Source organism: Andrena cerasifolii, chromosome 9, assembly GCF_050908995.1.
Source record: "Andrena cerasifolii isolate SP2316 chromosome 9, iyAndCera1_principal, whole genome shotgun sequence".
Taxonomy (NCBI): domain Eukaryota; kingdom Metazoa; phylum Arthropoda; class Insecta; order Hymenoptera; family Andrenidae; genus Andrena; species Andrena cerasifolii.
In genome coordinates, this window is record NC_135126.1 from 7,799,583 (window position 1) to 7,822,824 (window position 23,242).

Consider the following 23,242-nt stretch of genomic DNA (forward strand, 5'->3'; position numbering starts at 1 on the left):
TGCACGGCCTTTCTTTGCCCCTGCTGGAATATTCGCGATGGCAAGGACGCTCTAGGATGCCACGGGGCTCTTGGCCGCGGATTATTAGATTTCAATTTAGATTGTCGTCGGCCAGAATCGCGGGAACGATCCCTTGGCCCGAGAGAACGGTGTCCCGGGTCTCGACGTGCTGTGAATTTTCAATTTCTTACTTCCGATTTTGATATCCTCGATTCTCTCTCTCTCTCTCTCTCTCTCTCTCTCTCTCTCTCGCTTTCACTCACACACACTCTCTCTCTCTCTCTCTCTCTCTGTCTTTGTACACTCTCTGTGATCCTGCACGCTGTTCTATATGCACGCCTAATTGCACGCTTCGATCAGATTTACCTATACGGATACTCTTGATACGTATATGTATCTATCTCTCTCTCTCTCTATATATATATATATATGTATATGTAAGATATCATCTTGCCAGTGTTTCACGTACCTACTATCGTTTGTACGAACGTCTTTCTTTTAGTGTGTATCGAACTAAGTCGGCCAAGTATGTTCGTAGATCGTATTTATCTGTGACATCGAAGCGCTTATTGGAAAATTCGTTCGCCGAAACAAAACATTCCACTCTCTCTCTCTCTCTATCTATCTATCTCTCCGCCTCTCTCTCTCTCTCTCTCTGTGTCTCTTTCTCTCTGTCTGTCCCGTTTTTTGAAGAATACAGAACGGCGCGGTTGAAATTCTCTCTTCGTGGATGTTTCGAGCAGACCGTCGCAAAATTAAACCGAGATCCAGCGTGTCGGATTAGGATTTTTCGTTTAATTTTGCCGCGGGCGCGCCGCGGGATGCCGCCTGGCTCGATGTCACAGCGTGAGATCGCTTCCACCGTGAACGTTTAACGTTTCGTACTACTGGTTTTTAATCACTTGGCACAACCACCGTGTATTATGCATCGTTCAGCATTAACGTATCATTCGAGAAGTACACGTAATGTATATTTTTTATCATTCACTGGATATATCACCCACCGTTTACTCATATATTCATCTCTTATGGTAACCTTTTGCAACGTCGTACGGACTCGCTGTTTTAAGCAGACACGCCTCGCACGATCCAGTAGGAGTCGTGCCCCGTCTCTTTTGCCCCGTCACGAATGAACCGTATCACCTTTTGTTGCTCTATCGATATTATCTATTTGTGTTGGTATCGTACGATCACGTTATTTCACCGACTCTGGAACCGAGTTGTTATTCTTATCTCACTATCACCTTCTGTAGAGCAGTTTCTTTTTTCACTAGGACTATGCTATGTTTCGCTCGAGATCTGTGTAATATTCATCGTTCTCATTACCATTATCATCGTCAGTGAAGTAATCTTATTGGGACTGTAGTGAATCCGTACACGGGACGAAATCGATGCGAGCGACCTCGACGCGGCTAGTTTATCGGGCTCGATGAGACAGTAACGTTTGATTCTCGGCGGTACCTGCAGTTTAACCTCCTTGCGACGCAACTAATGTCAAGATCCCTCGCGTCCCTTCGTCCCAGCTAGTTTTCTCGCTCGTTACGGTTTCTAATCCGCACGGTAAGTAACTCAACGTCAAGCAATTTGAAATACAGAAGCGAGGACCAATGTTCCGCTTCAAGTCTCGCCTCTCCGGAAGCTTGATTTATCGAGAAAACGCGTTGACACCATTCGGGAGCGAACAGCGGGGCACAGGTTGCCAAATTTCGTTCGTCTGGAAACCGAGCAGCGCCGCTGAACGCCGCTATCATCGCGCGGAGGTCGGCTTACCAGCAACTTCCCTGGCCAGAAGCCTCGTAAAGACACATTGGCCGACATTAGCAGTTACTACGGGCCATAAATGTTCATTTTCCGGGCGGCGAGTCGCGTGTATACGCCCGCGACCGAATATTTATGGCCTGGCCGCCATTTTTCACAGGCTCTGTGCTTTCGCGAGGGAGAGTTGCACCTGTCCTGTGCCCGTGTCGGGAGGTCACGAAGGGAGAGGCACGGCGACGAAGGTCAAACGGCGCCCGGCTATCGAGTTTCCTTCGTCCACAGGACGAGGTACAGTCTGGCTACAGTTTTGCCCGCGCCAAGTAGCTTAAACCCGCGCTTGGTCGGACAGTGGAACGGCGCGGCGTACGTACACACGTCCGCGTCCCCATTCTAGCGACGGGCATACGGGCGCGATCGAACGACGCTGCTTAAACGGTGAAAGAGATCTCGCATTTCACGACCCGTGACCTCCCGTTCTCGTTCCACCGATGAGACTTCCAGAAGCGCAGGGGAATAGCTGCCGCTCGCCGGAGAAAAACGCGAAACTCACGTTTCATTGTTACGGCAATACGAGCTGTATTACGGAAAACGGTGCTTCTTTTTGCAGATCGTTTTGGAGCGTTGTTGCCGCCCAGGGGAACATTAATTACGCTCCCTTCGTTCTCGGAAACGGATTAAACCCGGAGCAGTTTGTATCCCCGCGTCGTATTTTAATGTTAATTTTAGACGTTCGTTGAAGAAGATTTATTAACTCGCCGCCGGTTCGGACGCGGGGCTGTTGATTCGGTTTCGCTGACCCCGGCCCGGGGCACCGCGGAGTCCCTCGATTTCGATGCAATTATCCCGGCGGGCTGTTCCGTTCCGGCGTGTCTCGATTGACGGCGACCACCATTTCCCGGCTCGGTCGCGTCGCGGGGCATTCCGGTTCGCTCCTATTTGCTAAGTTTTCTACACTGAAAGATCCGATCTTCTTGCACGATCGCTGATCGAAGCACCCACTTCGAAACTAACGAAGGTGACGCGTAGAGAAGTCTCATCGTCTAACGACGCTGTACGTTCCCCTTGGAGCGCGACTCGCCCCGTCACCCTCGCCATCCTCCTGACCCCCTCAGTCTACCTATAACCACCCCTGCCACAAAAAAAAAACTAGGAAACGAAATCGAGAGTGTCATCTATGGCCGAGATACGCGTATAGGAGTGCGGTTAGTGGCGGCATGCAGGTACATACCAACTATTATCACACGTCACGTTTATAGTTCCACCGCGGATCTCGCCGTTTTATTTCGAGAACGGTGTGACGGAGGGGATGAGGACACAGCTAATGTGTACCACGAGCCAGGGTGACCAGCCGTTCAACATCACGTGGTTGATGGACGAGAAACCGATTCAGGTCAGACCCGGTGACGGTGCATCGTCGTCGTCGTCGTCGTCGGCGTCCACGTCCACCTCGTCGGTCGTCTTCCACACGGGCAACAACATACAGATAAGCGACTATCCGCCGTTTTCCAGCATCCTGACGATAAATAACGTCAGCGCTGGGCACAGCGGGAACTACACGTGCCAGATCAGCAACGTCGCTGGCCTGGCCGAATACTCGACCAGCCTCTCCGTTGCTGGTTGGTGTCACAAACCAGCAAGAACAAAAATCGACATGGTAGCTGTAAGAGCCTGTGTACATAAGACCGTGCGCGACGATACGTACTCGTCTGCTGTCTGCGTGTGTGTGCGTGCGCGCGTGTACAGTGGTGGTATGCGTGGCGTGGCCACTTGAAATCCCGTCTTCGGATTGCTTCCTCCAGAAACGAATTCTATGGGCTCGTTTAGCATCGAGCTACTCGATGCGACCTTCTAATCTTTTTTCATTTCTATCGCCCCGTCCCCTGTATATTAACTGTTTCAAGAGAATCCATAAGAAGCCATTCCTCGAGAAAGTAATTAATCGAGACAGTACTTCGAGTGATCACGACACGCGAGCCCTCATGTATGTAAAATGCATATACACACGGGTGTGTATATAATACATAATCCGGCATACAGAGAATCGTGTAGCCATGGGGAAGGATTGGAGTACGGTGTAGTTTCGCTAAAAATCGATTCCGCGACGCGCTTCCGGCGACCCAGCTTCTTTTCAGTACCTGTTTCCCTTCCTTACCTAAACACGCGCCCATCCTCTTGGATCTTTCGCGATCCTTCAGCGGTGAAGTTCCTCGAGTGGATTAAGTTCGACGGAGCGGTGTACTTAGAATCTGTCCCGGTATCCTACAGAAAATCGCCCCGCGACGCTCGCGGGAGACTATCGTCCAGAAGAGCGTTTCGGGGAAACTTTTTCGTCGATAGAGAAACTTTTTCAAGTTCGACTCTGCTCGCTGGCGCGGAACTTGGGAGCTTGGCGACTCATCCGCCTGCCTGACGAATTAATGTGGAGGAATGGTAGTGGGGTAGGTCGCTGAACCGCGGTGCATTCTCGTTTCCATTAATCAGCGTCTTTCTAACGACACGTCGAGGGAGTCAGCGATACCCCGAACACTTCCAAGTCCAAACAATCCCCGGCGTTATTGCTACTCAAATACTCGAGTGCTTCCAGAAGCCAGGTCCCAAGCAGATGCCTGTACAAACCAACTTCCGTTGCAGATGTTTAACGATATTCTTGCGCCCCTCGGATCGCAATTACAGTTTTCCAACTACAGTTCTTCCCGCGCATGCATCGAGGCTTGCCCTCTCTCCGCCGAGTTAAGCGTGGAACGATGAACAGGTTTTTCCAACGAGCACATTCCCCAGCTCGAATGCTCATTTCCTCCGAACGGCGACGTCTCCCTCTGTTCCTCGTTCGTACGGCTCTATGAGCCTGCTCCTCCTCCGGCGGGGGTGGAAGTTTCCCCGACGGTCGGGATCGAGGCTCCCGCGAGGGCATAATGCTGCGAGCGCAGGGAAATTAGTTTCGAGTTTCGAGGTGGCGCGGTAATGCGACTTTTCAAGAAGTTCCCGAGCCGTCCGACGATTCCGAAAGTCGCCAGCGACATCCTCGGACCGCCATCGAGTCTAAATCACTTGCAATCTTGGCGTGAATGGGGGAAAGTCTCGACAACAGGAAGCTCGTTGAAAGCGGAGTTGCAGCGGGTCGTTTCAGCCATCCTGGCAATTAAATTATGGACTATTTACGCGTAATGCTGCTGGAGGAGCGGCGTAGCGATAAATAATGATAGCGAGTGGATGGCCGTGCCTCGCGGAGAATAGAAGCGGAGACCGTGCCGCGTTGATCTTCGTTACGCAAAGACTTCTTCTGATAACGATAGAACCCATTACGCTTGATTTTTCTTCCCCCCTGCGGATGAATCCCGGAGAGCAGCCAGAGGAGGAAACGAGAAAAAGCTCGTGGGCAGGCGGACCGCGGGGAGCCCCCGGTGCTGCAAGCAACGCGGGCAAATGTCGGGTGTATTAGGATCGTGTCACGTCCTCGGGTTTCGCGGTATAATGTTCTACCCGCCATTCATATTCACTAGGATCTGGCTTCCCGCGGGTCAGCGGCCCGTAAAAACTGCCCGTAAATTCGTGTTATACGCGTTTAGAGCTTGCGAATCGACGCGACCCTGCGAAACGTAGAGCGCGTACGTCGTGATTTCGATATCGTTTTTTTTTTCTTTTTTTTTTTCGATCGACGACTGTCGACCGTTGCCCGCGCAGTGAAATAACGCCCGGGGAACGTTTTGTCTCGCTAACGAACTATTTTCACAGTCCCTCCCCGTCCAATCTGCCCTCGAAAATACGATCCATGAACGGAACAATGCCACGTAGGCGGCTCATTAGCCGCGAAATAATTTCGCGAACGGTCGAAACTGCGAATTCTCAACACCATCGGAGTATTTTCTGGAAATCAGCGTATTCCATGGTTCTATCAAATAAAGCGGCGCGGAACGCAGGCTCGATATTACTCGGCTCCGAAGATCAAGTCAGTGGAACTGGCAAAAATCATCCGCATCTGGTATCTTCCTGCAGGGTGAACCCATTCGACTTCGGAAATACGCGGATAGCCTCTCGAAACAGGGGCCAATCGATCGGAAAATGGGGTGCACGGTTTCCGCCGATCAGCAGAACGTCCGAAACGATAACGGCAACAATGGCCCTGGCGGTGAGAACGATAACGGGCAAGAAGCTTGCAGAGCATCGCGCGGACGATAAGAAACACCTGACTTCCCATTTGTTTGCCATTATTATAGCGGGGCAGCCGGCTCTGCCTCGTCGTTGCAGTATATCCGGGGTGTCCTGGAATCGGTGGACGATACCCCACGGAATCGGGCAACGTCCCCAGCCACCTGGAACATCGGTGGAAGGGGCAGCTGAAACGGAAACGGAAACGGCAGCGGTGCTCGGATAAACGCGCACGCGACCAACCACGCATTACCCGTTATCGGATACGTGCGCCCTAATGTCTATAAAACGACGCGCACCGCTCGTCATTCGAAAGCCATTTCAAGATGGAAGCGTCGTCTGGAAAAGGGAGTGGAAATATTTCGCCTCCCCGGAGGACCGTGGGGATAAAGTAGTCTATTGAAGGTGGTTCGCTTAATCTATTTGCTGGTCGTTGGTGAAAGGTTTATGAAAAGTCCTGTCTGATAGAATAAAAATCTTCATTCCTCGAGCCATCGTTACCACGGTTCACAATAGTCTATTAGATAAAGTAGTATCGCCCTGCTAACGCGTTTCCTCCAAGCTAGGGAACTTTATCTCAAATGGAACACGGACTCCGCCAAAAGGTCTGCGCGCGTTCAGCGAGCTCGGTTAATCTCGACCGAGCGTTTAGACGCTTCTTGAAAGTTGGACGTTTAAAAACAGTTGCTCGAACCCATCGTACTCCTCCAAACTTCCGCCACCTACATTGCGCCCGTAAATAATTAAGCGTCAAGTTTCCTCGTATAGCTTCGCAAGTCGAGCGATTCCGCTTGAAAGTTCCAGGCCTCGACAATACGCAGCCCGAATACGAATCGACTTCTCCCCGGAGCCCTTCGCGCGAAAACACTGCAGCCAAACCGTGAAACGGCTCTGCGAGACTCTCGCTCTCCTTTACTCGCCCCTGGGCCCTTGCCGCGTTCATCAGCGGCAGCGTTACGCAACAGGTTTACGATCGCAGGCGACGCGCCTTTTATCGGGAATTTTGTGCTTGCTCGCGGTGCGGGGCGCGTCGAAGCCCCTTTTGTCGTCGGCGTCTTTCATCGGGAAGAATGGACGGCAAACAGCGGGGAACAGCAATATCGCCACGCTGCGAAAATGTTGTTCTCCGGGCTGGAGGACCGTCGTGCCCGTTGCAATTTCGCGGAGGAACGCGCGAAAAAGCACCGGGAGGTTGAAACAATCATTCCAGCAGCATTGCTCCAGCCACCCAAGTGATCCTAACTATTCCAGTCATCCGGGGTCTGCGGAAGACTCGATGCCAGGTAGCCAAATTCAGGTTACCGGGTCTGCGGTGGACCGTTTCCCTCGAATGCCGAGAGATCCGTGCTGCTATTCCGCCGGATCGCGTAGCAGCTGGATAGTCGAACGGGGAAGCGTACCTTTAGAAGCGATCCAGTCTTCGAGGGGGCCGTTGAATTTTTCAGAATGTCGCGAGCGAGACGAACTCGTTGGAATTCGCTCGTTACAGAACACCGCTACTCCAATACTCTTCAGGGCGGCAGCACTCTCGCGTGGAGGCAATTAACGGCTATGGGAAAGGGACAAGACACGACCCGATAGGCCGTTGCACACATTCGGAAGTCCATGGGTACTCTATCACGTGCCACTGACAATGAGGCGAACAAGTTTCGTTTCTAGGGAGGCAAAGGCCGCACAGCGCGTGATCCACTTTCGTTGATTTTTCCGAATGCATGCTAAGAACTGAATCCGACGACACGTTTCTTTCGTTCGTGGTAATTAGATCGGAAGCGAGCACTGCCTTTCTCTGCCGATCGGCGAATTAAGATGAACCGCGTGCCGAGCACGTCGACGAGCGTCGGTAAGGCATAAACGAAGGGAAGAATAGGAAGGACGCTAGTGTTCCTTCATTGTTGTTTACCATTAATTTACGTTTCTCTGTTCGTCGTTACTTACTGTACATCATCACGATCATCAGCATTTTGCCAGTTGAGAAAATCAGACGTAGATCCCGAGAGTCGAGCGTCGGCTGACTTCTTTTGTTCCTTTGTTTTCGATTAGAGACTACTTAGATGATCTGTTCTTGTATTCCTTTCGGTTTTTCCGTTAATTTTCGTTGGTCTAGGTTTTCTGTTCGTTGTCGCGCGTTCATATTAGTTAGAGTATCATCCACTCTTCTTTGATTGTTTCTCTGTAGCGGTTTCGTGTACCGAGAGATACTAATTGTGCTCGTGCAATGCAACAAATATGTCTGTGACAGATGTAAAGCATGCGTTCGCGTAGTTAACGTTTCTGGTTCGTGCGTATCTCGTACAGTTTATTTTTAATTTTGTAATACAATTTATTTTGTCTTCTTCGTTTGGTTCCATTTTCAGTCTATTATACATGCGAGCAACTTGGAATGACGATGGAAGAATGTTGAAAGTAATATTTACATTTTGCTGTGTGCCTCGAGTTTCTGCGTGTTTTCTCTTCGTAATGATCCTATCAGTAACGTTTTTTGAGATAGGTTTGCGTTGTTCGTACGTTGTTATTCGAATTACTACCTTTCAGATCATTACTATATTTAACTATTTCACATCTTTTTTACTTGGAATGATGCCTGCCGTGTTTCCTATATTCTTTGAATAACGATCTCTTGCATGCGACACGTTACTCCCAACCACCGTATACTTTATCCGATACAATTTTTCTGATCAATACTGCTCCCCTTATTTGACAAGCACGATCGATCAGTTCCCTTTATTCCTCATCACCGGCGTTATATTTTCCATTACGTCTGCCACTTTAACGCTCCCTTTAACGGACACAGGTTTGGTTACTCCGTTTTGCGGCTACGTTACCGCGCGCAAGTGAGCACGTCATTCTTCCCGGTCCGGAATGCACGATCCTCCCTTTCTCTTTTGTAACAGGTCCTCCACACTGTCGTCATTCTTTCGTTCGTTTAATTTGCTGCTCGAACTTCTCCTGGTAATTAGTTCCTTTTCTTTTCATCGAGACTAACGGACAAGTAAGCGTTTCCATCCCTTCGATACGACATCGTCAATTCAAGTAAAGTCCATGCCCACACAGAGACAGACACCGTGTATCGGTTTTTGTTGACACACGCACAGACACACACAGACACGTTGTTGTTTACACACTTAGCGATGCGTAAGTATGCAGTACATCGAACCCGTTGGAGGTGCATGCGTTTCACAACACGAATACGTAATCTATATACAACAGCAACACGCGACAGTAAAAACAGTAGTGGATCGAGAGAGCTCAGCTGGTTCGGGATCCTCGTCGTTCGATATTCCGCCTCTGACGGCCGCCGTTCAGGGGAACAATGGCTAATTAGTCCGACAAGAAATGATCTTTCGCGTCAGTCGACGTCCAACGATGAAGGGGACGCATTGATTGATCTTCGTGGCGCGTGCTCGTCATCAACGTCAAACATTTCGTACTTCACCTCTGGGGGAGAACAATCCTTTATCTCTCTTAAAGGCGGCTCTGTCATTCGGGATATTTAGGACAGCGCACTCTGACACGCTTCTTTACGTTGCTCCCGGAACTGTGACGTTACCGACGAGACGGGGCGTAATTCGTGGTGCAGCCGGAAACGGGGTCGAACCTCGTGGGAATATCAATAGAAAATGTGTTGTGAAATTTTTTCGTAGGAGGCCCTCTTTCCGAGGAAATCGTTTGGAATGTTCCGCTGGAACTGGGCGGGACTTGGTGCTCGTGTCTGGCCATTACTGGACATTTCTACTTGCAGGCTCGCGTTCGTAAGCTTTCATTGTGCTGTGGTTCAGGTAATACAATAGAATTCATCGGATTAGGCACAGAATAGTCGATTATTCGATGCGTAAGCTCTCAGCCCTTACACACACCAGCCTCCAAGTAGTAACACCCAGTAATAGTCAGACATCCCACCTGAATTTTGCAAATCGATTTCCTCCGAAACAAAACCTCGCACAAGAAAATTGTTTCTCGCATTTCCGATTCATGTTTACCCAAACTATGAATCCCCGTCACCACATGTCACGTCCCATCCCTTACAGCGTCAAATAACCACCCCACACAATCTCCCCAACAAATCCCATTCCCTTCCTCATTCTTTTCTATTGACACGCCTAATGGAGACTCAAATCTGTCCCAGAAGGATCCACCCGTCGACAGACCTGCCTTTCAGCTGAATGTAACCCCCAGAAACGAAGGTTCGAATTCTCCCCGTGTCTCGCGCAAAAACGGCCAGATGTTTCGTGCAGCGGAACGAGGTATTGTCGACGTGGAACGAAAAGCGTTCCAGGTAGATCTCGATCACGGTCGAAGCAGTGCGGCGAAACAGGCGGACAAAGGGCACGCGAGTGCCGTAATTGACGGCGGGATTCGTGTCTCTGGACACAGAGGAACGGATCGTCGCGACGACGAGGATCGGGCCAGGATCGGGCACCGGATGAAACGCTCGTCCGAGGCGCGAGCCGGCGAGCTGGAAGATCTTAAGCCAATTGGATCGTATTTTTAGTGCCCCCGCGGTGGACGGTGGAACCTATCGACCAGAACGCCGTTGTAGGTCACGGCGTCTCCATCGCCTGTCAGGCTGAAGGATTCCCCATTCCGACCGTGACTTGGAAGCAATCGATCGGTAAGTCACGATTCCTCGTAGCCAGCCTCCCTCTGCGACAGAACTTCCTCTGGCTGCTACCTGAAAAACGCCTCCCATTTCGCCGTCTGGGTCGCGAAACGCGACAGCCATCCGCTGCCTGACTTCGTGTGGAGACTCGCAATTAGTCTTTGTACGGCTCCTTCTTTTCTGTTGGTGTTTACGTGCACTTTCCAAGCTCCCACGGTTCTCCCGTGAATTTGTAGTTGTTGGAGTGTTCGGATATTTATCTCGAATCAAATATCTGCATTTTCCATAGACACACGCTTATTATTTTTGACTTACGGTTTCCTCCTCCTCGGCAAAGCTGCCTACCTCGAAAGATCCCCTCTGTATAAAAGAATTCACGACCGTCTCTCAGATGACAGGCGAAAGATCTGTCGTCCTTTGAACCGGGTTTCTATTCCCTAGATCGCAGCTTGATGCCGTTTAATAAGCAGGCTTGAAAGCGGAAGCATTGGAGCATTGATTCCTCGGCCTTTTTGAGGAAGGCCCGAGTTAATATTAGTTAATCATTATTTGCGCGAGCAATACGTAGTTTCTCTTCCCAGGCGACATTTATTCAGAAACGTGGAAGCCTCTGCATCTTATTCATTCAGAAGTTATGTTTGTCCCTTTTAAGAAGAATCAGTAGTTTTCGCAGTCGCAATTGAATTCCAAAATTCACAGTCTCGGAGCGTATGCTTCGGGTACTTCCTCGACACTGGAGCCCGAGACTCTTAATGGCCGAAGCGTGTTTCGAGGAACACTTTATCAGGATTCATCAATTCTTCCTGGCGCCGTCGCCACGGATACAAACGGGGCAGAAACGCGAAGACTTACAAGAGAAAGTCACGGCACCAAGAAAGAAATTTAAAATCCTATTCGCTGGATTCGATTCTGGCTGGGGGTTGGATCGATCGAATATGTATAAGCGTTAATACTCGACGGGGGGATTATCCTCGCAGCATCGCAATTCGAAACATCTGTTTGCCGATTGGAAGTTATTACGAGATATCAGTGACTCCGGGATAGGACCATGAAATCGTTCACCGCGGATCTTTGTTTCATCCGCCCCCCTTCTGCTCGAGGAGTTCAATAACTTTGGATGAGTTCTGTGTCGATCTCGGCGCTCGTAGTTTTCATTAAGTTACACCTACTGGGCGTATTTAACCCAGGAATGAAGCAAGGGAGGGATCCGTCAGAAATTTCGCTGATTGGACATTTTCAGCAGTCTGATTCAGCCTGCAATAAGCTCCTCTCTGGATAAAGCGCCTGGTATAATTAGTTCCATCTGTCCGTTGATCGGGAACATTACATTGCGTCGCTCGTGAACGGAATTCTTCCCCCTTTTTCTCCGATCGCGGCTCGTTTCCTTCGAACGAGGATAATTATTCCGATGTATTGGTCGATGGTACGTTCCCAGAATTTCGTTATTTGAAAAAGGGACCTCCGTGTGTACCAACGAATAATATGTAATAGAGAAATTGAGAATTATTGGACCAAGGAGCGTTTGATTAAATCGTGTAGCACCTGTTTGCAGTGAAGACCCAGCCTTTTGCATCCCAAGCTTGGTGCTCCAAAATAGCTGTCGCTGACGGTACCTATATCCTCGCTTGCGTTAATAACCGAACCGTAGACGTATGAGTGAAATTGTAACGGGTGGCTTTTGACGAGTAATGGTCGTCCCTTGGAACAATCAGGTGAGACACCAGGCGACTACAGAGAACTGGGCTACAGCGGCACGGAGGGCGCAGGGGTTGCCGCGAACGGGTCCTTGGTGATCCCACGTGTGTCCCGGGATCATGCTGGGTTCTATCTGTGCCAGGCGAGCAACGGTATCGGGCCTGGCCTCAGCAAGCTCATTCGACTAACGGTTCACGGTAAAATATTCACTCAACACGGGGGTTACTGCCGGCTGCAACCATGTCGGCCTGCAAGCTCGCGAACTTGGGATTCTGGCCACGATTGGCTCGTCAGGAATTCTTCGTTTCCTGACCGAATTTCTGTTCGCCAGCTGGGGCTGTTAGGTCGATGGAAACGCCTGTAGGAAGTGTAGCTGCGATTTTTTACTGCTGGTTCTTTTAAATTTCTAAACTATTCATCGATTTTCAAACACATCAATAGCTGTATTTGGGAAATTCCAACCCTCGGAAGCGGATTAGCCGCCTCGGGGTGCCCGCACTAGCTCATGGATACTTTTCGTGATTTGTTAAGGACCTTGCATGTTTTAAATGATACAATGATACCTACTTATTCCTTAATCTCTTAAGGGGTTATACCTACTCAGGTGGCTGAAAAGAGACGAATGTTTGTGAATTTTTTTTTAAAAGGTGGAAGCATATATTTTTACAGAACTTTTTGCACTTAAAAGAGCAACATTTAAAGAACATTTGGTAATTTTTTCGTAAAAAAATATTTAAGTTTACAATAAAGTAACCACCGACATCCAAGAAGCCTTTTTAAAAATTTGGTTTTGCGGTGAGCACTGCCATTCGGAATCAGGTTATCTAAACTCAAGAAACAAAAAAGATTTCGTTAGTATACTAATGTAGCCTCTGATTAATGGAGGGAATTTCGGAAATATTAATTTAAAACAAAATGGTGGCTATTTAAATTTGAAATCCTGATTTTTTCGTGCAAAAATTCTAGGTATAACCCCTGAAAGGGTTGATACTTTCCCAGTCTTCTATTAAACTTGACAGTTGCTATGACAGAGTACTTGAGCTGGAGTTAAAATAGTTCTTCGCGTATACTGCTGGGCGTTTCCTCGACTAGAAACAAAGCGTCGGAAATTAATGCCCGACTGGTGTAACAGCGGGCCCCCAGGTATCGGTGAAAACGCGGCAGGAGTCTGTGCGACGAGGAGAGAGCGTGACGCTGCGGTGCGAGGCCGAAGGAGACGCTCCTCTTGATCTGAGCTGGCGTGCGCGTGACAGCAGAGTCGATCCCAACTACGATGTTAGGTTTGTATCGAAATTAATCAAGCCCCTTCCCTTCTGGTCTCCCAAGCTTATGCCGGTGGTACGGACGATCGATGGGACTGACACCTCGATCTCCTATCGAGCACCGAAGCTACATGTTAATTACGGCGGGAGTCGCTCGAGACAGACTAGTCGGGTAACACATCGCGCTCTCGCGGATCAGAAGTAGTTTCGATAATCGAGAATCTAGGATTGCAATAGAACTGTCAAGCCATCCACTTTGGGAGAAGGCTACAGTGATAGTCTAACAACCTGTTAACTGCGCCAGACGAGCGAAATCTCGAACGTAAGTCTATTACTAAAAACGTATCACACGAATGGTCTGCTCCAAGCAACTCACCACCACACCCACCCATCGATCACCCACCACAAAGTATTTGGGTCACTCGGGGTAATATGCCACCGTTGGTAATATGCCACTTCTCAATAATTTTTTAAATAACGCGCAGAGAGCGTTACATTTGCACTAATTTCGTTGAATTTAGTCTAACTGCTAAGACGACAATAGATTTTGACTTTTACCTTCTTTGATTTCCAATAAATCCTGGTAAGTTATCAAAGTATCGTCTTGATCTAATTTCACACTGCAACTAGAATGCAGATTATACATTTCTGTGAACAGTTATACAAAAAATCAATAGATTATGATAAAGTATACTAACAAACGAATTTTATAACCTCTCACGTATCCGTTAAAACTATATACTTAGGGGAGAGATTTTTAATCTTTCTTTTTATGGCCGTGTGGAGTAATATGTCAGATGTTTGTCGGTATAATATGCCACATCTCATATTTTTATAACTCTTTCTATTTAATGCCATCGAGTTGTTTCACGTTGTACGTACGAACTTGAAACTGTGCTGCTTGGTCAGAAGAAAGTTTGAAGGAAGTTATTCGAATGGTGAAGGTGGCTCGTACTACAATAAATATAGAACAAATTTAGAGAATGTAGATATTTCTTACGAGGATTCGACTGATGCAGAAAATGACAAATACTGTGCAATATGTGTACTATATTATTACGATAAAAGAGAACCTAAATGTGACTGGGTAAAAACTACTTGTTGCAAAAAGTGGGTCCATGAAGACTGCGTAGAGATTGGAGACTGTTTAGTTTGTAAGAAACAGCTATTTTTTCAAATATATTTTGCGTTTTAATGAGTTCAAATATTTGTTACTAGTTACTGATAGCTTAAACAGTTTAAAATATTATTGATTCTCCAAAATTTGAGCGATTAGTTCGCACTTCATAGCTTGTGGCATATTACATCAGACATTGTGGCATATTTACCCAATACTTTCGAGGGCTTTTGTATTCGTACGTTTCTCATTGAACTATAAAAGTAACATATCTCTACTTATTAGTCAATACACAGAATTAGTTACACTTTCATATAGCTTTATCTTTTCCCCTGTATCTACTTATACTTGCGGGATATCGCGTTTCAAAGCTAACTGTGGCATATTCCCCCGAATGACCCTATACATACATGCCTGAACTGAGCGTCACAGTTTCCCCCAAAACATTCTCCTGGCAAGCATGAACCTGGGCGTCCCTTCATTACGGAATTACACCGTTCATCCCCGGCTGCGTTGCTAACTTTCGCCCACGCAAAATTACTGGAGTATCGCGCGGGCGGCGTTCATCAATAATTCCTCGCGTAGCCTCGTCAAATATCTATCAAATCCCGCGGATCCGCCGCGTTGTTCGCGCGCCGCGGATCGAAAAACAGCAGAGAATCCAGGACCTCCATCCATCACGTTCCCACGCCGCCGTTCCCTGTCCGCCGTGGCGCGGTATCGATCACGGCTACGGCCCTTCTTCGATGCATCAGGTACACGATAGACAACACGAAGTCATCCGGACGCGTCATCTCCGAGCTGCGTATCATCCAGGCGAATCACATCGACCGCGGGGACTACGTTTGCGTCGCGACCAACGCCTACGGCCACGCCAGGGCGACGATCCACTTGCTGGTCCAGGAGCCGCCGAACTTCCCGCGGAACGTGCACGTGGCCGAGCAGGGCAGCAGGTCGCTGCTGTTGGCCTGGTCGTCGCCGTCCAGCGAGCAGGACCCGGCCCACGCCAGCTCGCCCATCACCAGCTACATCGTGCAGTACAAGGAGGCGCAGGGTACGTTCCCCAGACTCGCCTTTCCGCCAAGTGTACACGACCGCCGCGATATGTCGGGTTAACGGGCGCGATTATCGACCAACGAGCGCGGCTGTCCATCAGCCGCCACCCGGGACCCGTCGTAGCCTCCAAAGCTTCTGGGACCCCTTGCTTTTTTGTCCGCGGTTCGATCGCGACATTGCTCGGCGGCGTCGATTTTTCAACGCGATCCGTGGTTCCACGACACGGTCCAGCGGTCCGGTTCGGTAAACGCGATGGAAATGAGCTGCAACCGTTGCCAGGCTCCCGGGAAGCTTCCTGCGAGGCTGGCCCCCCTGCCTCGAGACAGAGAGGCGTGTCTCGGGAGCGTGTACCGCGCTGTGACTTCGATTGATCGTGGTCAGATACGCGTACCCCGCACGCCGAGCTTCCATGGTGTTGCCACGGATCGTAGACCCGTCTGTGAGCCTCGTGTCGGGATTGGTAAACGGGGTTCGGAATTTCGCCGGGTCAAAATGAACTGCGTAGAGAACGTTAGATTCATTTTCACTAGACACGCATTATTCACAGTGCATTCGTTGGCGTTCCTCAGTACGTTCGCACCATCACGCCTGGATTGTGGAGCAAATGGTTGATATTTCTAAGGGGTACTTTGGGTCGCGGGCGAATAGCGTTGCCGTGCCGGGTGTGTTCCAAGTCGAATGCACTCTTTGAATTTTCCGATCATAATATGTGAGGTGCCTAGTATCGCGATAATCCTGTATCCCTGTAAACTAAGCTGTGCTTTGGTGCCTGGCTACTTAAATGCCCCATTTCTTCAATACTCCGACACCTTAGCATCCGTGTCTTTATACACAGGCCTCCAGCACCGCAACCCTCAACTACCCCAATACTTTGAATATTGGATATCGAGTTCCACTAACCCAGTACCTTAGTACCCAGCCCAAGTTCAATGCCCCAAAATTCTCCACCTGGGAATATTTCTCGGCCATACTGGCTCGGTCGTGGAAGCTAGAGATCCATAGCCACTAAACACGTCCCGGTGTAGTCTCAAGATACACGGCAGCATTAATCCCAAGAGCATTCGCAAACGCGAGCCAGCAATTACACGGGTAGTCTCTCTCTCTGCCTCGGCGTTAGTTCATTTTGATGCTGCGGTGCGCGACAGTAGGTAGCAGAAACTTCCACCAGCAACGGCGCGCTTCGTGTTCTTTTGAGGTCCATCCGCTTGCTCCTCGCTCGTTTCGCCCAGCTTCTGTCGTCTACGTGACCCGTCACGGCACGAAAGCTGATACGCTAAAGGAAATAGATATGCCAGCTTTCGCGGATTACAGTCAGCCAGCCTAACCTCGGCAACGCTACACCGGAAGCAGAAATCTTCCTCGCACTGGCCCAGCGTTTCTCAAACCCGAGTCGAGCGTACCTTCCGGCATCTCCGCGAGGCTCTAGGAGCCAGAAGAGAGTTCTGGAACGCTTTGAGAATCGCAACGAGCTCGAGATTAATCGGAAGAGGGGAAAAAAAAAACGAATTATGAGGGATCGCAGGGGAGTATACTTCTCGGAGTCGCTATAGATAACCTGGGATAGGTGATTTATCGCTTTGACATCCGCGCAAGGAGGAAGACTCTCCGGGAGCTGCTTTGGAATTCAAATTGTGACCTGTTCCCTGGCGAGGACGTTATCCATCTCGGCGCCTAGGAGTCCCCTGGTGTCCCTTTTGACTCGTACCTAATCATTTCTGAAGGAAACGTTCCTGATATCATCCCACCGTAGCATCGCGGTTCTTAAAAAATGATATACCTCTTCTTTCTTCTCGCGCATTCTTTCGTGACACCCTCGTTCCGAGACTTCATAAGATACACGAGAGAAACTTCCGCGACATTCTTCTCCCCTTCTAAACTTACGAGTGCTTCTTAATCGGTACCAGGGCTTGGTGCAGCAGCATTCCCAAGTGTCCAAGATATTTGAGAAGCGCTGGGCTCGGTGAGACCGACCAGGCCTGCCTCCGAATCGATCCCTGCCTCTCGCGGCGAAAAAGTTCTTATAGATTTTTGGATATTTAGGGCAATATCGCCGAGTGGAAAATCCAGCCATTCCGTACAGTTTGGAGGGAGAGGCCTAGATTCGGCCTGCTCCGGCCCTTCCATATTTCACTATTTCACCGAAGCAAAATCACCGATTTCCGTTGGACGTTACGCCCTCTCTGCGAGGATTTCTCAGAGCGACGGAGAAGAATATTCACCCCTTCTTACTTTAATCCCATTTGCCGGTGAAAAGGATTGCTCCGCGGAGTATCGCGGCGGTTCTTTGTTTAGGCGAACCTCCTCCCATATTTTAATTACTCCCCGTTCCGAGTATAATTACCGTTCCATCGCGACCAGCCCGTCGGAAGGAGTTTGATTCGTAACATCTCCGAGGGCCGAGGGGGCCCGCGTTAAGACTCCATTATTGGACTGTCAGGCTCGATCTCCAGTTTAATCAATACTCCACTGCGGAGGCAATCGAGGGGAATGAAATTATAGCGCAATATGGCAAACAATATATAATCAATCCAGCCGACAATCGCGCAACGGGGGAGCAGTCATTGTTTTTCCGCAACTCGGATTCGTCGCTGATTGCTGGGCGTCCTATCGCCCCGTTCTTTGGGCGCGAAGCATTCGCGTATCGACCGGCCGCGGTCGATAGAAAAATAATAAATAATCCCTCGGCGGCGGAGTCGATTCGTGGCCCTCTGCTTTTACATTTTAATGGAAAAATTAATTTTCCTTCCCCCCCTCCTCCTCCGGTGCTCGGAGCGCCAGTGGTGTCTCCTCCTTCGACGGTCTTCGTATCTGCATACCGAGCCGGCGAAAGTTTTTCAATTTTCGCGGAAAGCTGCCTGGGCGAATCAAAAACGTGTTGTTGGAGGCTGGCGCGGCGGATAGCTCCGGGGTGGAAACCGTTCTCATTATGTTCGACGATATTTAATTACCGCCCCGTCGAATGACCCGTTTCTTCGCCACGTCGCAGCCTCCGACCGCCATCGGAGGAGGGAGGCTATATCGAGCGGCCGGAGGGTTGGGTCACTTTTCATGAAAGCGTCGAACGAACGGGCAAGGAAGTCGAAGTTTGCCACGAAGTCGACGACGCGTTTCTTCGCCTGTCCTCCCCTCTACTTTCCCCCAGCTTGGAAAGTTCCCTTTGAAAGGGACGCTCGCGCGTTCCCGCGCCCTCCGACCCTGGTTCCGGTCCCTCGTTAACTTCGGATGTCCTCATTTACGCCTAATCGACTCGCATCGCCCGGCCGGCACTAAATTATCGAACTTAACACATGGAGGACCAGCAGGGCGTGGTGGTGCTAACGTGCGTGAAACACGTTTTCAGGGCAAGCACCGAGTCGGGGATTTTTCTATGTCACCTCTGTCCGGATTCTGCTGCTAGCATCACGCTCGACGAAGGATCTTTTCCGGCGAGACACTTTCGACGTCCTCAACGCATTCTTGAATTTTTCATCTGGAACGTCTCATCTGAAATAGATCCACGTCGAGCGTGCGCGAGGTTTCCCCGTTTGAACGGAATCCACCGTGAGATTAAGTCGCGACGATAGTTGCGGCGAACGGGATCGCTCGACATGAGTTCTACCTCGGTATGAACGGGCATTAAGGGGGGGAGGTAACAGAAACCTCCGTGGCCAGCGAGTTTTCACTCAATCAGAGCTGAGCATACTTGATTAAACTCGGGGCGCTTTCGTAGCGTAGCTTCGAGCTTCGATGCTCCCAAGTCGGAGCTACCCTCCCCCGACGAACTTTGCCCTTTCTTCGAGCGATCGTGCTCCCGTTAGAGCGGGGATTTCGAGCAATCCTGTTTTTCGTCGACTACGGTCGTTGGCTCGTGCACTCGATTTTTCGACCAGCTCGAGTCCGATTGCTGCTACACTGCCAGGCTACGATAACGACCACCTACTCCTTTCACCTAAGTTTATCGCTTCTAAACCCCTCAAACATTTCGCCCGAAACGAGGAATCGTTTGAGGGTGAAATTGTGCGGGTCTATCGAATCAATCGGCAGGCAGAAGGTAACGTTTCCAGGTACAGATTAGATATCCTTTATTCACCAACTTCGGAATTACAATTCAATTACGTGGACGTAAAATTTATACGATCCTCCGCGACCCACAAGCTTCGCCGAGGTAGCAGTAACCGTTTCCGTGCAGAAGCGAAAAGTCGAGCCACCCGTTGTGACACGCGAGAACCGCGTCTCGTAAATCCGTCGACTACCCTACCGACCAGCGATGCGCACAACCCTCCTCTAAGCGTTGTCGTTGCCTTTTGCTGGAAAGACGTGTGGCATGAGCACAACACGCAGAAGATGGTGGCGGGGGACAACACGGTCGCCCTGATATCACCCCTAAAACCGGCGACTTCCTACCACTTTCGGGTGCTTGCGGAAAATCACCTTGGAACATCAGCGCCAAGCGACATCCTTCATGTCAGTATCAAACATATCAGCATGCCTGAAAGAAACGACAAGTCTTGTCATTTGTATCACGTTGTACCCATCGTTTAACTATCCACCGCCGATCGCGGCACCCTGTGTCTCTCACTCACGTTTTCTTTCCTCCCTCTTGGCCCCTCCCCTTCGTCCACGACCACTGCGACTAACAGGCCCAAACGGACGGCGAAATCCCTGGCGGACCGCCGAGGCACGTTATCGCCGAGCCCTTAGGACCGCAGCAAGTAAAGGTCACCTGGCAACCGCCGGATCGATCCCTCTGGAACGGGGAACTTCTCGGATACACCATCAGCTACGCCAATCTCGGGTATCGTTATCCGCTTACGGCTGTTTAGAATAGTTTCTAGCGCACTTCGGGATGATCGTAGAATTCACCGTGGGAGCTCCTCCCGTCGAGGGGGGCTCGGATCTTCGCCGATTAGCGCGGCGATTCTTGACAATGCGCCAGCCTGATCGGTTCGCGGTTCCGCTCGCGCGAAAACCCACGGATAATCGGCGCGCTTTGTTCGCGAATATCCCGGGACCGATATTCCGCAAACGGTCGCTCGTCTTTTTGCGTCGCGGCACGTACCAGTTCCACGTCCACGGAATCGAAGGGGGAAGTTTCATGTTCGACGCAAGGGACCCGTCGCGGCGACTTTAAATTAGTTTCTTCGTTGACTTTCGACGCGTCTGCAATGGGAAGCGATGGGATTCTTCGGAATCTTCCTGCCATTCCGAGCTCTGTTTTGATCCGGCTTCTCGATTATAATTGGCGAAGAGTCACGCATACGCGCGGAGGTTCGTGGCTGCAGGGTCGACCGGGACGCGAAGTTTCGAGGGCGTGACTCGTCGACGGGGCGGGAGAATTTCATATCGATGACGGAGAGCGAGGGAGGGGCACGGGTGTCTGGGAAAGTTCGGGGAATCGGAGGATCGTTTTTCGCTCCAGTTTCACCGGGGTGGCTTTAAGTATCGCCGAGTCTCGCGCGTTCTTTCTCGCGCTTTATCTTTCCGCCTCGAGGAACATCGACCGTGGCTTTATTTCAGAGGGAATGATCAGTCGGGGAACATCACCAGAGTGGGGATCACGGGGAACGGGGACGGTTCGTACGATTACAGGCTAATCGGCCTCCGGAAGTACACGCAGTACAGCGTGGTAGTGAAGGCGTTCAATAATAAAGGCGACGGCCCAGGATCTGACCCCGTCACTGTCCAGACCCTCGAAGATGGTGAGCGTACGATAAACAATCACTTTTCCTACCATTTTGCACGCTGTACACTCTCGTATAAACTTCGTTCCACCGAGCAGAGTGTTCTGAGTATAAGTATGTGCAAGTTGGAGTACCTCGGAGGTATACCTACTTCGTAAGACAAGGATCGTTAACTCGCTACGGTCTTCCTCTAAATAACCTGTTGTTCCAACTCGCCGCGGCGTGCATTATCACGATGAGGTTAAAGCGCGTAGCGTTCCATTTAAAACAATTAACTCTTCCGCGCACTTCCATGTACATCCACGTAATTACTTTCATCATACAGGATGCCTCCCTTGATACCAGGAACCTTTTGCAAGACTTTTACTCCGCGCTCTCTCGAATGACGGGAATATTTTGCAGAAACAGAGTTGTTGCTTCAGCTTGCATATACAGAAAAAGTAACTAGGGCGTCGAAATAGAATGGTACTTTTAAATATTTCTGAATATCCATTGACACGATTCTATCGATTTCTCTCATGTTTCCTTTGATCCCTCGTAAACGATGATATTTCCTAAAAAATATTTCTGCCAAGAGACTTTTCGCGGCGCCATGTTACCCAGATCGCGAAAGAGAGTGCATTTGCACGGCGCTCCTCTCGACGACGCCGGAAATGCCTCCTGACCGCGTTCCATTTTCCATCCTGTTCCGTTCGCCACGTAGAATCGGAGACAGCCAGCCGCGATCCATCGAACGAGCTTCCTCGGAAGAGGCCTCTCTCCCGCCCTGGAGAAAGTGGATCCCTTTGTGGATCGCGGCGTTTTTCCACGTCGCGATGTGCGCTTGTGATACTTGACCAAGTAAACGATCGTCGGGAGAGAAAGCGTCTCGATTCGAAGCTAGATCTCTCTGTCTGGGCTGCCGACAGCTTCTCGATGGCTATTCCAAAAGAATTTCGTCGCTCCATTTTCAAAGGATCTTAACTTTCCGTGCAACAGCTCTACGAGCCGGAGGAGCCGTCGTCTGTAAAATACCTGTGCAGAGGAAATCTAGGTCGCTGTTACAGTCTCTTTAATCCATTTCCTGTTAAATCCGTCTGCTCCTCTACTCGCGTACACTATCAAGGAACATCTGTTCACTTATTTTATTTAGTTAGTCGCGAGACAAAACGGAGCGCCTACAATTCTGATATCACCAGTCGATGACTCAATCTAATTCCTTACGACCACCCCTTAAAACCATCCCCCTGCAGTAACTCGACTCCCAGCATCCCCAATCTCACCCCCCGAATTCCCAGCCGGGTCATCAGCTAATCGACGCCCTCGTTCGCGGCTAACTTTCTCCTTTGCGAGGGTTGGCGGTGGCCTCGCGCTCGGAACTGGAAACCGCGGTTCTCGAGCGCGAAAGGAGGCGCGGTTCTCTCGGATTTACGATACGATTTGACGCAGTTCCAAGCGCCCCGCCGCAGAACGTGGCCTGCGCGGCGCTGACCGGCCAGAACATCCAGGTGACCTGGAAACCGCCGCCTTCCGACAAAGTTCACGGGGTCGTGCAGGGCTACAAGTTGCTGTACGAGGCGGCCAGCGCCGTCCTGGAGCAGCAGGCGGGCAGGGAGACGAAGATCAGCCATGCGTTGAGCACGGTGCTGCACGGGCTTAGCCCGTACACCAATTACACGGTGCAGGTGCTGGCGTACACCAGGGCGGGCGAGGGTGTCACCAGCAGCCCGGTCTCCTGCACCACGGAAGAAACTGGTAAATTGGCTACGACTAAGTGGTTTCTGCGACGAACGCGCTCGCTGGCAAACGGGGGCAAATTTACCATCGGGACGGGATGGTCCCAACGATACAGAGGGGGCAGAGTTCCTCTGTGCTTTACGGGCGTACCGTGCTGTTGATGTTTCGATAGGTCAATAGCTTCTCGCGATTGCCCAGCAGTTCGCAGTTTCTGGGATACGTGCAAAGAATAGGG

The 23,242-nt window shown here is 50.2% G+C and overlaps 1 protein-coding gene across 9 annotated transcripts in view; it reads left to right on the forward strand.

The window, feature by feature from the left end:
• Positions 1 to 23,242, forward strand: part of LOC143372809 (cell adhesion molecule Dscam2) — a 130,420-nt gene that overhangs the window by 97,931 nt on the left and 9,247 nt on the right. For 7 of the 9 annotated variants that reach the window (XM_076819372.1, XM_076819371.1, XM_076819368.1 and 4 more), the window contains 8 exons: positions 10,394 to 10,513; positions 12,214 to 12,393; positions 13,329 to 13,476; positions 15,331 to 15,629; positions 19,926 to 20,074; positions 20,251 to 20,405; positions 21,128 to 21,309; positions 22,720 to 23,025. In XM_076819372.1, the coding sequence (XP_076675487.1) occupies positions 10,394 to 10,513; positions 12,214 to 12,393; positions 13,329 to 13,476; positions 15,331 to 15,629; positions 19,926 to 20,074; positions 20,251 to 20,405; positions 21,128 to 21,309; positions 22,720 to 23,025 (1,539 nt within the window). Of the gene's footprint in view, positions 1 to 3,014; positions 3,375 to 10,393; positions 10,514 to 12,213; positions 12,394 to 13,328; positions 13,477 to 15,330; positions 15,630 to 19,925; positions 20,075 to 20,250; positions 20,406 to 21,127; positions 21,310 to 22,719; positions 23,026 to 23,242 lie in introns of all 9 variants that reach the window. The other 2 variants (XM_076819369.1, XM_076819377.1) reach the window with 2 other exon arrangements.